General features: G+C 43.9%; 1 protein-coding gene and 1 non-coding gene across 2 annotated transcripts; one reads left to right on the top strand and one right to left on the bottom strand.

Moving 5' to 3' along the window:
• The first annotated feature begins 6,731 nt into the window (after positions 1–6,731).
• Positions 6,732–13,780, top strand: LOC105570299 (CD63 antigen). Its single transcript, XM_012027401.1, has 5 exons — positions 6,732–7,114; positions 9,941–10,129; positions 11,731–11,901; positions 13,171–13,401; positions 13,535–13,780. The coding sequence occupies exons 1-5, from the start codon at positions 7,040–7,042 to the stop codon at positions 13,598–13,600; spliced, it is 732 nt and encodes a 243-aa protein (XP_011882791.1). The 5' UTR covers positions 6,732–7,039; the 3' UTR covers positions 13,601–13,780.
• Trnas-uga lies at positions 9,552–9,633 on the bottom strand. The gene has a single exon. It is a non-coding gene; the product is annotated as a tRNA-Ser (tRNA).
• Positions 13,781–14,474: the final 694 nt, after the last annotated feature.

Genomic DNA, 14,474 nt, shown 5'->3' with positions numbered 1-14,474 from the left:
AATTAATTCCATTCCATCCATTCATTACAAAATTACAGCTGTTTAGCTCCCAGCAACTTCCCGGTTGTCACCTCGTCGTACTCGTCACGTACAACGCCGTAATTTCTATCGTATTACAATATCCACATTACTGTATGCAGAGCCCCGTTAGGAAAATATTTAGAGAATTGTGTGACGAGATCCGGATGAAGCTTGAAATGCTAAATGTCGAGATAATTGTGCGCGGTTTAGCCCCCAAATTGAACTGTTCAATTTTTGGGCAAAAATACCATTTCGAAATTTTGTTCCTATAGAAAACCGCTGCGCTTTGGCGAATTACCTTAACGCAACCATTGTGAACTTTTCTCCTTGTGGATGATGCAATTATTACACGATATTAAGACATTTTCCTATCAGGTAGGAAAGTCCCCTATTATGAGATAAGTTTCCTAATATAAGTTAGCGGGGTTGCTGCTAAATTAATGGACATCATCTGTTAGTTCGTGGAGTGAAATCTGTTTAGTGGAAAATTCATCGTTAGACCGCGAAATCGTCGCGAAAAGAGATTCGCGATTGAATTTCGATGCTGGAAACCCGCTGCCTCGTGTTAGAAGCCTATCTCATAATAGGGGACTTTGCTCCATTAAAAAAGAAAAAAGAAGGATCGCGCCTTTCCGTCTTCGACGCGACTGGCTTTCGCGACGCAGTTAGAACCCGCTTTTCGTTCGACATTGTTTGGTCGAAGTCGCCCGGGCATGCGGAGAGCAACGAGCGGCGTTAGACACGAAAAGCGAGGTGGTGGCAACGAACGGAGAGTCCACGAGACGCCCACGCCGTGAATTACGATGTTGATATGCCTCAATACCGTTCTCTCCGGCGTCTATTAATACACACGTCACACACGCGAGGGTTTCTTCGGGTCTACGACTCCGCGCGGCTAAGGACTCGCGTTCCGACGGTAAAGACCGTCATCTCGGCGAAATTACGTCGCAATTCCGTCCACGCAGTCCCGCCGCCGCGGGCCTCTCTCGGTAGCATATTAATGACACATAAGACGAGACCGTGTCCTCCGTGCGGTACGAAGGGGAAAGGAAATAAAGAAACACGCCCGGCGCACGTGCGCATACGAAAGACACGGCGAGCCTCGCGCTCCTCACTCGATAATTATATTTTTCATTGAAACGCTTCTATATCGGCCACCCCTCCGAGACGAGAATTGGTCTTGACATTTATCCTAAATGTACTTATCGATTTTTCTAAATATAACAATGCGCGCGCGTATATATGTATATATAACGTAATGTTTATATTAAATGCTTGAGAGACTTTGTTTGCCACATCAGGGACACTTTACGCGCGTGTGTAAAAATACACGGTGCATTTAATTGCGGCACGCAGCCACGTTGTACGCAACAATAACTGCTTGTAGCGTAGCGACGACTTGATTACGCTTACAAAAAAAAAAAGGAGCATTGCAGAGCCGTAATACAATGCAGAGTCGCAACGATTATCTTCCCCCCGCTAATTTCGTTATCCGAACGGTTCCACGCCGGACCGGTCGAGTAGGAGTGAAAGGGATACAGTGTAGAAAAATTACGTGCAAATTTACAACTATTATAGTGCTCCCTAAAAATCAATCGGCGAATTATCACTGAGTGACTTTTAGAGACTGGATAATATCGGGACCATCCATTGTAGGTGTATATTCACATACGTCAGTAAATTTATTACCTTGTAGGTAAAATGATTACCCCATACAATAAGTAAACTCACAAGTAGATTTAATATCGCCAGTAGTACAAAACCAATGATATGTAGTTTTTCAACAAACATTGGCCAGTGTAGGTCGTTTTGTGAAAAACTACATATAAGTAAACTGCTTGTAACTGTACGATTTTTCGTAATTTTTCATCGAGTATAAACAAGTATTTACACAACGAAGAGTAAAAGAAAATTTTTCGTAAATTTATATATTTCCGTTATCAATAGCGTGATCGCCGCGCTTATTATGTATGCAATTTTACATGCTCTTTTTTTTAGCTCGGTAATGAAATCAGCGGCCGGTCGCTCGCGCTTAAACGGGACGATCTTAATAGGCGAGTGGACGAGCCGCGGAATGAAAGCGGCGATGACCGGCGCGGTTGGAGTCGCGGCGAGAGACGCGATAATAAGCGTGGCGGCTAGTAAATCGTACGTGAAATCAAGTCGCCACCTGCGAAAATTTCGCTTTCGCGCCTCCCGTCCGCCGTGAGCGAGAGTCTCGCGCGCGCAACGCGCGTGAGCGCGTGCGACCGCGCGCAACGGGCGTACGCGGCGCGTTACGCCGTTATTACACGGGGAGAGTTTCTCCGCCGATGTCGGCCACGTCAGGCCGTGCACAACCCTCGGCGGTGGCTAAATATACATGAATATAAAATGCGCGCGGGGCCGGAGCATGCGTGCTCGGGGCCGGCCTCAGGGACACGGCCTCGTCGCAAGCACTCCGCGACACGCCATGGACGAGACAACCCTTTACGGGACGTGGGGGACAATTGGAGGAGCGATTCAATCGCCGGAGCTTCTCCCTTTTGTCTGCAGGGCCGCGAAGGCTCCGCGCGTCATTGGTGCGCGCGAGAGAGATCAAAATTGTACGCTCTCTCCAGTTGGCGAACTATTGTTTACCGAATGTAACGTCCGCTCGTAAACTCCGGGCCCTCGGCTCTCTTACGTTGCGATCTCTTTCGCAAGATCGTCACCCGATATTACGCAATTTCCAGGTTCTTTTTCTCTTAAACGCTCACTGTGGGGCAGATGGAGAAAGAGATCAGGCGATTGGTTTATATAATGTGTAGAGGAAAGTCCGACATTATGAGATAGGTTTCTAATATGAGATAGCAGGTTTTCAACATCCAAATTCAGTCGCACATCTCCTTTCGCAACGATTACATCTAACAATGAACTTTCCGCCAAACAGATTTCGTTCTAAACGAGGATAACTGATTTTTGTTATCTATACATAAGTTCTACTGTAATCTCATCTTGTACTTTCGTTGATTTCATTGTAGTCTTGCCGAGGAAGACCCGAAGAAGGGTCGAAACATTTACGTTAAAGAGAAATTCTGCTTCTGTATTGTGAGAACCGAGTTCCGTTCATTTTGTGGCTCACATTGGTACTTCTCTTTTCTACATATTCTCTTTTTGGAAGCCTTCACAACTTGTCGGAGTAAACAGATTTCGCTCTAAGGGCAACAAATTCATGGTGGAATCGACCGATGATGCCTACTAACTTAACAGAAGCCCCGCTATCCCATATTAGGATCCTGTCTCATGATAGGGGACTTTCCTGTACATCGAACGTCGTTTCTTATTATTACGAAGCATCACGGCTGGCGTACGAGACGAAGCCGCGCCCACTGCGAACGGTGACTCGTGCGAATTTAATAACGCGTGCTCGTGCGAAGCGTGAGCAATAGATGTATGCACCAGGTCCCCGATACTCAGTTCAGAATAGATACTTTGTCGACGGGATGTTTCATTAATGAGGGAAACGCTCGAACGAGAAAATGATTGAACGTTCGCAAAGTTGCGTCGCGTTGAATAAAACCGGTCGGGGGGGAAATGTGGCGATTAAAAATACAATAAAATTTCATTATCGCCAGTTGTGTAGAAATGCTTGCGCATTCAGTTCAAATGTCCCGGTACATTGGTATTGTTTCGCGTTATTTCGAGACCGATTTAATTCTTATTACTCAATTTGTTGCTTCTTTGAAAAATCCTCGCGTTTCTTAATTTTAATCACCAATATTCTAGGAGTTCTCGAACGTCGAGAGCCCTCGAAAAATAATTCGAGCCGCGTCTCAACAACACGGATGGTTTAGATTCCAGCGCCAAGTTCGAATTTAGTCAACAAGGTCATTGTTTACCGCGCATGTAATTACACTCCAATTTCCAATGTAATATTCTTAGATTCTCTCTAATATCATATTTCCAACGAGACGATAAAAGCAAGGTAAAGAAATCGGTGGCTCAAAACGCGTAAACATCTCGCCGGGCGGAATAACAAGGGAGGGCAAAAATAGCTCATTATCTGCGCGCCAGTCGAAACAATGGTCGGAACGCTCCGTTTGTACAGCCGCGCATTGTTCGATCTTGGCTTCTCGAACACGAAACAATATACGTCGGGGCGAAGTTAATGGCGAATTCGATTGCCTGCATTAGTGCGCACCGAGTTGTAAGACTTGTTTACAGACAATTTGTATATTTAAGGGATCGCCTTGAATACCTCTGGAAATATTTTTCATTAAAAAAATGATCTGTACAGCATCCATGCGGATCATTTTTTTTTGCTAAATACTTTGTGAACGTGTAAGTTGAATATAAAAATCGACTGTAAACAGGCCTTAGTGCGCACTCGGTGCGCACTAGTGCATTAGCGCGAGCAACCGAATTCGCCACAAGTTTCGTATACGCACGCAACTGGCCCGATTCCCCGCTTTTCTCCCGCGTGGAAGGGCAGCCGGCCAGACGATATAAACGGATATTTGTGTCACAGATTGATCGCGGCATCATTAACCGATCATGCGGCGGGTAATAACTCGCGTACGGGGACGCGCGGTGAGATATGTGTCAAGTGTTACCCTTGAGCACTCGGTTATTGAATATTATATTAGCCACGTTAGAGGATCTGCTCCATATTCTACGCCTCAATGGTCTCAATTACGGTCTATAACTAACGACGTGGCCGAACCCAGGCCGTCACGGAGGCCGCTCGCGCGGTAACGTGCGACGCGTTTATCGAGTCTCCGCGTGCAGATTTCCGCGTTCGCGGGAGACGTTCGCGCGCACGCAGCGGCACGCGTGCGAGCGCATGGAACGTGGAGACGGTAACCAGTTGTTAAGCCTGTCACACAACGCCAGGCAACAGGCAATAGGAATAGGGAATAGAATTTTTGACGCGTTGGAGATTCGTCGGAAATTTTCTTCCAACCAATCCAATGCGTCGGAAATTCTATTCCCTGATCCTGTTGCCTGTTGCCTGGCATTGCGTGACATGCTTTACTCCCGGCAAAGTGTATCGAAAAATGTATCTCCCCAAGCTTCGCCAAGGTTCGGCGTCGTAAACTCGTTTATGAGCGCATTTAAAAATGTAGGTAAATGCAAACGACTCCGAAAGAGACCGAGTGTAAAACACAGACTTCTATATACAGGAGAGCAAAAAGTCAGGACGATGTCAATTCGATGTCAAATTTTGGTCAATTTGATGCCATATTGACCAAAATTTGTTATAAATTTGGTTAATATGACATCAAATTGACATTATCCTGACTTTTTCTTCTCCTTGGGTAACTTCTGTCTCATTGGCTCCACCAAAGCAATGGCGAATGCGCAGACAGGATCGACGCAAAACAAAACAAATGACAGAGCGAGCGTACTAGTTATGCTACGGCAAGAGTTTCGTCATGTCTTGTTGAGTAAAAAAGTAGATGTGTGTCAGCGACACACTATGGCACACATCTATACTTGTTACTACCCTAGTGGCACCAGTGCATTGACTAAACGTTGACCCAAGGCAACCAAATATTGGGCCAACGTTTAACCAAGGTTTGTTCAATGCACTGTGCTACTCTACCCAGGTAGAACAAGTTAATCACAAAAACGTCAATGTGACATTAAAATGATGGATTTTACGTCATAAAATGATCGACATCAAGATTTACTTTACAATGACTGATTTATGACATTCGTTTTACGATATTCGTGATATATATAATATATTGTTACAGATTACATGATCAGTCATATATTATGTTTATCTTATACTGCTTCAATTTATTTTTAATGTGTAATATTTAATTAACTTTGCTTTGTAAAACAAGATCATTTTTACAACATTTTGATGTCTTAATGATGTCACAAATAGGTGCTCTCGATGGGCTATTTTGACGTCACCATGATGCATAAAAAATGATGTCGTCTTGATGTTTTCGTGACTCATATGTTCTACTTGGGCAGGGTAGTAAAATGTACGGTAAACTTTTAAAAAACTTTTAAAAAAAACTCATAAAGTTGTTCAAAACGCCGTGTTGTCCCACTTGATTTTCAGGGTAAATTTGAAGAGAAAATTCCCTCCCCGTGTACATATTTCTCTGATCGAGATCTCGATTTCTAGTATCGTGGACGCAAGGCTTTAAAGCTTCTCCGTAAAAGACGCGGGTTGATTGGCTACACGTGTCTCGGAACTAGAACTCGGGCACAGTTCTTGGATCGTGGACACAAGGCTTTGGGAGCTGAAACGACTCTCCCCCGCGTTCGCGTTACTTTCGTTCGCATTATTTTTCTCAATTTTTGAAGCGCGCGCGACATAAACGTAAATCCCGCTTGAAATCGGGAAGTTCGAGCGCCCCGTCTGCTAGCATCTCCGAGATAAAGCGACCTCTTTTTTTTCCACTTAATCATCCTCGATTCTCCTTAAGGAAGAAATCGACGAACGCTCGTCGGCCGCGTGCGCGCGGAAACCGTTGCGAAACGCCCCGAGATATTCGGGCGAAAAACCGCCGAGAAATCTCTCGAGTTTCGTAACCTCGATCGCGCGCGGATCGGCGCGACAGGTGTGCGCGCGTGTGTTACACACACCGCACACCGACGCACCTCCGCCGCCAACGTATTTCGGGGCGAATTACCGCCGCGTTGAGGCGAGATTTCGACCGGTCTCCGTATCGCGCCCGATATACACGCGCGCGCGCGCGCGCACGCACGTAGACACGCACACATCCGCGTCACCGAACAAGCAGTCTCGCTACACTATGGTGCGGTAGCGCATACGTGTGTCCCGCTCCAGGCACATGTACATCGGCGCCACCCGTCGCGAGTTCTCGCGTCAAGGGGCCTTTTTTCGCCGCGTTTTTCGTCGCTCCCGAGTCGCGCAGTATCGCTCGCGACTCGCCCTTGATAGCAGATTCCGCCTGCTCGCGTGAAAGAATTCCGTGAGCGAGACAGAGAGAGAGAGAGAGAGAGAGAAAGGGAGAGGACAAGAGAGGTAGAACCGCGTGTGCGTAGATCATAAACGACAAGTTCTCCGGCAATGGCGACGACGCAGCTGGGTCTGGCGCCGAAGACCATCAAGTACTTGATGTTCGCTTTCAACCTGTTCTTCGTGGTAAGTAGGCACGGGCCGCCGACGATCAGCTGTCGGCCGAGGCATCGCGTTCCTTCTGGAACGATGAGCTGGCATGGACCCGTGCGATTCGATCGCGCTGCGAGCTATCGAAGTCGTATCGACGGCGCTCTCGGCGCGATCGTTGAAGGCTGACGATTACGATCGACAGGTGTTTGTCAGCAGCCGGAACGAGGGGCGTGTTCGCGAAGCCGTGAACGTCGCGACGTCTACCAACGCGGAACAACTTTAATCCCGATTCAATATACTCTTTCCCTAATTCTTAAAACCGCGAAGGAGATAAAGAGCTGAATCGAGATTAAAGACGGGCGTTAATAAAAATGAACTGACGTTCCGATTAACGTCGGAACTTTCGTTACGAGATAATGATTGAAGTTAGCTGAAACGGTTGCATTTGAAGTTGGCCGTAAGCTCCTTATCGATTCTCTTTCAAGTTTATGTAGAAAGGGACGAGGCCGAATTTCAATTTTAGCCCAAATCTCCTTCGGCTAGAATTCGCGACTCTCCGCAATAGAATTTTTTAATAGAATTAAACGTGCAATTTTTAGTTTGTTTCCATTGATATCTGCATTTCGTTTTATCTATATGGACATCTGTATTTCGTGGATGTCGCAATTCAACGATCGCGCTGAAGTGCGCACATTGTTGAGATAGCGTCAATAGGATCACGTGGCTCCAGCAGAATCCAGTTTTAAATGATATGCGCAATGCAAATGTTTTCTGCAAATATTTGTTGAAATACAGCGGAAACGTGCGATCGACGTATGGAATTTAATTCGGTTGTCATTAACAAATATGGAGTACAGTGCGCCCCTATGTTTGCCGAGTATATGCAATTCCATTGTGTTAACCTTTAACATTTTGCGAGTCACGCGATCGTCGAGCTATCTTGAACAGATACATCAGCTTGGTATTCGGTGGATAAATATTGCCGGTCGAAATCAGTCACAGCAAACATCTGTTTGGAAATCCGAGAGGAAAAGCACTGTATTTACGACACAATCATTTCTGCAGATCATTGCGATACGCACGTAGGCATGCGTTTAAGAAAACACGTGATTTCGGGAGCTCACCCTAGTAGCACAGTGCTTTGGCTAAACGTTGACTAAACATTGGACCAATGTTGGTTATATTAGAAATGCATCGGCCGATAGTGCCCAACGTAAAGTCAATATTGGCCATGAAGTAAATGTAAATATTGCACGATAATAATTATATACTATTAGATTTATATTGGAAGTGCATTGGCCAATATTTAACAATGTAATAAAAATATTGGTCTGATATTGTATCAATATTACACCCAGGGTTGGGAAAGTTACTTTATAAAAGTATCTAGTTACACTGTAAAAAAATTACACGTAAAATTACAATTATGCGTCAAGGAAAGATAGAACGACGCTAAGTAGCGCTGATAGTGAACTCCCGAACGCACCTCGAGTAGTTTTTGAAGAAAATGGATACAATTTTGAGAAATACATCAGTTAAGCGATACTATAAATATCTGCAACAGCGCAACTATATAGATTTTCCCTTAATTAATCTAGACTCGCTACTATCGAAATTAAATCCTCAATCGCAGGTTTTCAATGAAAATGTCGGATATCTTGTACACGGAACGTTTTTGTGTCTACACGTAAATTCCATTTTCTACGGAAAATTAAATAAATTAAACGACTGCCGTTTATTCATTCATTTATCGGTTAAACTCGCAGACTCGTCGGAAAAGACCGCAAGTAGATGAATCATTGCGAGAGAAATCTTACAAAAAGAAATCGATCAGCGTAAGCGATAGATCCGAGAGGGGAATCCCTATCGTGCGGTATCTACTTCCTCGATTTTTTTCGCGCGCAGTGTGACGTCAAAATCGAAAGGCCGCCTGCGATCAATACGGATGGAAAGCGATTGCACTATGACGATTATTAATTTTCTATGCTACCGAATGGAGCAGGAATCGGATAACTTATTCCTTCAGATGTGCTAGCTTATAAAATACTAAGTGGATTGTTCGTATTCAGTTAAATAATTATCTGCAATTAAAGTAATTTTATTACTAGTGAAGTTTCCATTTGGAAATATCGTCTGCGTAGAAAGCCATTACTCAGCATACTCGAAATGCATACTACGTTATCAGGTTTATTAATAGACATATTGTTAACGGTTTTTTTTGCGCTGCATGCATGCTAACTTCTTACGAAGAATCATTTATATTAATATTTCTTCCCGTGATTGGTCAATTAATTGTTTGCGCAACATTGCGAGATCATTGCAGAATTACTATTGTAAGATTATTGAATTGCACTGGTATTGTGTTAGTGTAATTAATTAAAATGTCATTTTTTCGCACTCTTCGCTCAAGTATATGCGTATCTGTGGAGGAGGATTACGTTTTATTTGAAATAAAGAAGAAAAAAAAATTCGCTGCGGACAGGATTCGAACCTGTGCGGGTAGAACCCAATGGATTTCAAGTCCATCTCCTTAACCGCTCGGACACCGCAGCTGCTGGCAACTTCCTTCATATTTGTACGATATACTGCGTGCGAGCGTGAAATTCGAAAAAGTTGACGCGCGCAAAGAGATAAACTTGCGCATTTCTTTCAAATCTGCCGAAACACTAATTGCGCGCTATGTAAATTAGACGATCGCGCCGTTTAAATTGATTGCGCAATATTGCGAAATCATTGTTCGTCGGCACGAAATTATTACGTAACCATTACCGGTGTTCAATGCGACCGATTCGATTGCGGATCATATTTTCGAGCGCCTTACCCATGGAAATATATCGCGTATCGATGTATTATGCTCAGATTACAGGAATAGTGTTGCTATCGATCGGCCTGGTCATCCACGGAGTGTACCATCAGTATCAACATTTCCTTGACAACAGCTTCTTCTCCGTGCCTTCTCTTCTCGTAGCCGTGGGCTCCATCATTTTTATCATCGCTTTCTTCGGATGCTGCGGAGCCGTTCGCGAGAGCTATTGCATGATTATAACGGTAAGATAAATGCTTATAAATACACGTATTTCTACCTTATTAAATATTTCACATTCGATTAAGTTTTCTCCGTAAAAACGAATTAATTATTCGCCTTTCGTTCGCGCGTTAAATTGCACACTCTCTATCAACCTATTGTTTTAAATTGTATTTTTATTCTTCCTTTTTATACTGAAGCTGGTCCAATAATGCATTTAATTAATTAAAAAGTTGTTTGGCCACCACAATCTTGTTCCGAGTCTGAGCCCCTTCTCTCACCATTTGCTATTGTTTTGTTATTGAAAAATCGCATATGTACTTGAGAATCTTTTTCCTGATGGTGATAAAGATATCCCAATGTTACGTCGTATGCAATTCCATCGTTTATTACCGCGACGTTTAGTTGACGTTTAGTTAGCCGATAATGATTGCTTAGTCAGTTAAATCAATAATATAATAATGATAACAAGCTACCTAGTAAGCAAACTGTCTGTAGTTTGCAACAAACAGATTGGCAGTAAATTCAAGCAGAAATTGCTATAAGCAAATTGGCATCAACTGGGTTTGTATTAAGCTTGTGTTTTATCGATAGAGCCCGCCGATATAATCCGACAGCCGACCAGAAGCTGTCAAACGCAGATTCTGCTTTATTTCTGCCGTCAATCTGCATCAAACTGTATAGCAAGTATGTCAAAGGCCGCTAAATTTTTGCCGTTAATTTACTCACCATATCTTGTTGATATCAATATTCTTGTCAGCATTCAACAACATTGTGCGTGTCAGGTCTACAGTCTCTGGCAAAATCTGCCAGAAATTTTGTAGAATCTATTCTCGACGGATTTGGCTACAAGTCTGTCGCGGGTGCCTCGTCTCCGCCGTGTCTCGCCTTTTACAATCGTGACGAGCGTCTCGTTTTAAAATACGGCGTTCATTCTTCGATCGTAAACGATTTACGTCTCGTTCGATAGACCGTACCTGGCGAAGCTCGGCCGTGCGATTGCACATCCGATCGAGAACGTGCCACGACGAGAATCAATCGCGACCGTACCGTCGAACAATAAAACGGGCCATTATCGTGACTCGAGAACATTCACGGCGTTATTTTCGACGTTGTTCTGTTCGAATTAATTCGAGATTGGGATCTCGATACGGGAGCGTTGGGGGTGTTTTTTTTTGCGGCCGACCAACGCGGACGGGAAAAAGCGCGGCCAGGTCTGTCCATCCACGATATCGTCTACCCCCTCGTTTCCATAACGTAAATGGATCATATGTTTTGTACACGAGCTATGTAATTGACATGTGTGTGTCCTCCCCGTTCCACCTTCGCCGGCCCTTATTCCGGGAAAATTACTCCCCCTCGCACGCAGCGAGGGAGCGGGCGAGCTTCCGGCGTTGCTTTAAAAAATTGACGCAAACGCATGGCGAGAGACTGCAACAAACATAAGCTTCGAGATTAGATTCTACACGCGTGTTCTCCAGATGTGTTTAAAAAAAAATACATCCGCATCTAATGCCGGAACCGGTTTACCCCGGTCATTCCGGAATAACGATCGCACGCGGAGGATAATCTGCCGAAATGTAATTTGAATTCCTCTAACGAGCATCTCTTTTGTCGTTTGCAGTTCTGTACGCTGCTGGCTGCGATTTTCCTCCTGGAGATCATAGGCGGTACAATGGGGTACGTGATGAGGGCGCAGGTTGCGGAGGTCGCCAAGGACAAGATGCACAACACGATGCTCGAGTACAACAACAGCACGGAGATCCAGTTCGTCTGGGACAAACTACAAAGAAACGTAACGCGCAATTAGACACAATTACCGTATTTATACGCGCGACCGCGTTACATTCCCCGAAAATGGCGGACCACGTGCCACGCGGGTGGTTTCGTCCTTTTTTTCTGCCCCGTCTTTCCCGATGGCGGCTTTGTTGCTAGTTTTTCGCGCTTCACGTCGTGTCTTCCCCAGTCGTGGGAGCGACCCGGTCGTTTCGCGAGAATATCGCAAACGACAGGCGACAGGGATAATTTCAGTGCCGGGCTCTAATTTCTCGCGTGTATAATGCATGTGCGTATGTGTGTGTGTGTGTGGGGGGGGGGGGGGTAGCTGGCGTGCACGCCACGAGGGGGTAGCGTAAATCGATTTTTACGTCGCCGGCTTCCTTGACCATTCTCAACGATCTACGAAACTATATGTGTATCCATGTATACATATAAAATATATTATGTAATTATATAATTAGAGGAAAGTTCCCTGTGAGGCTCCTAATATTAGACAGCGGGTTTTCAACAATCAATTCCGCAAAACTTTTTCGCAACAATTACACGCCCGGTCTAACGATGAATTTTGCTATTAACTTGCCCATAAATTTAGAAAAAATTTCGCTATCTCATATTAGAAGCCTATCTTATAATAAAGGACTCTTATCTGTGCATAATTTTACGTCGTTATGCAACGGATAACAGTTTTGAATTAAATTTATGTTCATAAGACATTTTCCTCAATTGCATCAGAAGCGTCCCATACAGCACAAGCTTCCAAGCAACATCTTGAGGATGTATTTAAGACATAGGACCCCTAGTAGCGCAGTGCATTGGCTAAACGTTGGCTAAATATTGGTCGGTTATATTGGAAATGCATTGGCCGATATTGTCCAACGTAAAAAAACCAATAGTGGCAATGGAATGTAAATATTGCACGATAATAATTATATAATATTATATTTTATATTGGAAGTGCATTGGTCAATATTTAACAATGTAACCAATATTGTTAAAGACATATTGGCTAAATAAGAGAAAGGCGTTTATCTTACAATATTGGACCAATATTGGGAATACTAGATTTACATTATTTCCCAATATATTGTGCTACTAGGGAACGTCCGAGGGGAAATGCTTCAATTTGTACAGGACACCGTGTGACACCCTGTATAAATGTATGTGAGCATGCCATAAAGTATTAAACAGGCTTGTCATCACCGTTTTTTCATCAAATTTTTCATCACAGTTGACTGCATCTCCACATTTGCGTGACGTTAATCGCAAAATGTTTTTTTCTTTGCAGTTTGACTGCTGCGGCATGTTCAATGCCTCCGATTGGATAGAGTCTCTGTCGGGTATTCCGATGTCGTGCTGCGACGATACGGTAGGTGCTATCGGCACGTCGAACTGCACCCTGACGCCTGAACCCTCGCCAAGTCTGCACAAGATAGGTTGCGTGGAAGCGTTCACGAAATTCGCGGAGAAACATGCGGCCAAGATAGCGGGTGTCGGAATAGGCCTTGGCGTAATTCAGGTATCTCTTCGCCGGTGCGACGCGTAGGTTTTCCGAACGTCGCCTCGTAGCATTTCGAAAAGTGTTTCCGATAAACCGGAAACACTCACGTTTTATTGACACGAGAAATAATTATCGACGTTTCGTGTTGCAGCTGGTAGGAATCTTCCTGTCGTCCTACTTGGCCAAATCGATCAGGAATTGTTACCAGACCATGTAGAGTGCCAATGCGAACATCAAACACGTCTCAAGCAGCATTATAGTCCTAGCAGTCAAGCAGGATTTCCATTAGGATACGGGACTGCGTGAATCTGATACTTGATCTGATATACTGTACTCTCTAAAAGTCAATCAGCGCATTATCACTGAAAACAGTTATAAGTATAGCACTGAATAATTCGTTGTTTTCAGTGATAATCCACTGATTGACTTTTAAGCCTCGTCTACAATGTGCTCTTTGCGTCTAGAAACATTCTATTTTGTAGCGAACAAATGCGTTTAGAAAATTTGTGCAAGCTCATAAGTTGTACATTATACATTATGCAATCGTACATTGTCGACAAATTTTTCAAGCGTTTTGATTTGCTTGTATGAAGTAGAATGTTTCTGGACGCAAAGGCCACGTTGTAGATTAGATTTTAGAGAGTACAAAGACGTACAAACACGTTACATGCCTTTGTAGAAGTGTGGTAAATTATTTTTGCTATATGCAATGTCTCGCATCGCGCTACATGAATCGTGTATATTTTTAATAAAATCTTTACATTGCCAAGTGTTTCTGCGATAATGCGTTTATCATTTCTGATTAAAATGTCTCGTCTAATCCAATCCGCAATCTCTCTTTTTACATAAACGTGGAAGAGCGAGACGTAATAACGAGGAAATCCGTTTCCACATTTATCTGCGATAAGTCTTTAGAAATTGCCGCTCTTTTCTCATAAATCTTTGCGATTTGCAAATTTCAAACGAAGAAAGAAATAGGAGCGCTCGCTTATGTCCGAAAATTATGCACGCGCGCACACAGACGCGCGGAGACACGAAATTAACTTAATCGCTCGCGTATGAGTCATACTTGTCGCTCGTTGTTTTGCCTA

The sequence above is a fragment of the Vollenhovia emeryi genome, unplaced genomic scaffold (assembly GCF_000949405.1).
Source record: "Vollenhovia emeryi isolate VEMERY1.0 unplaced genomic scaffold, V.emery_V1.0 DF939121.1, whole genome shotgun sequence".
NCBI classification, from domain to species: Eukaryota; Metazoa; Arthropoda; class Insecta; order Hymenoptera; family Formicidae; genus Vollenhovia; species Vollenhovia emeryi.
This window is presented reverse-complemented; position numbering and strand designations above follow the sequence as displayed.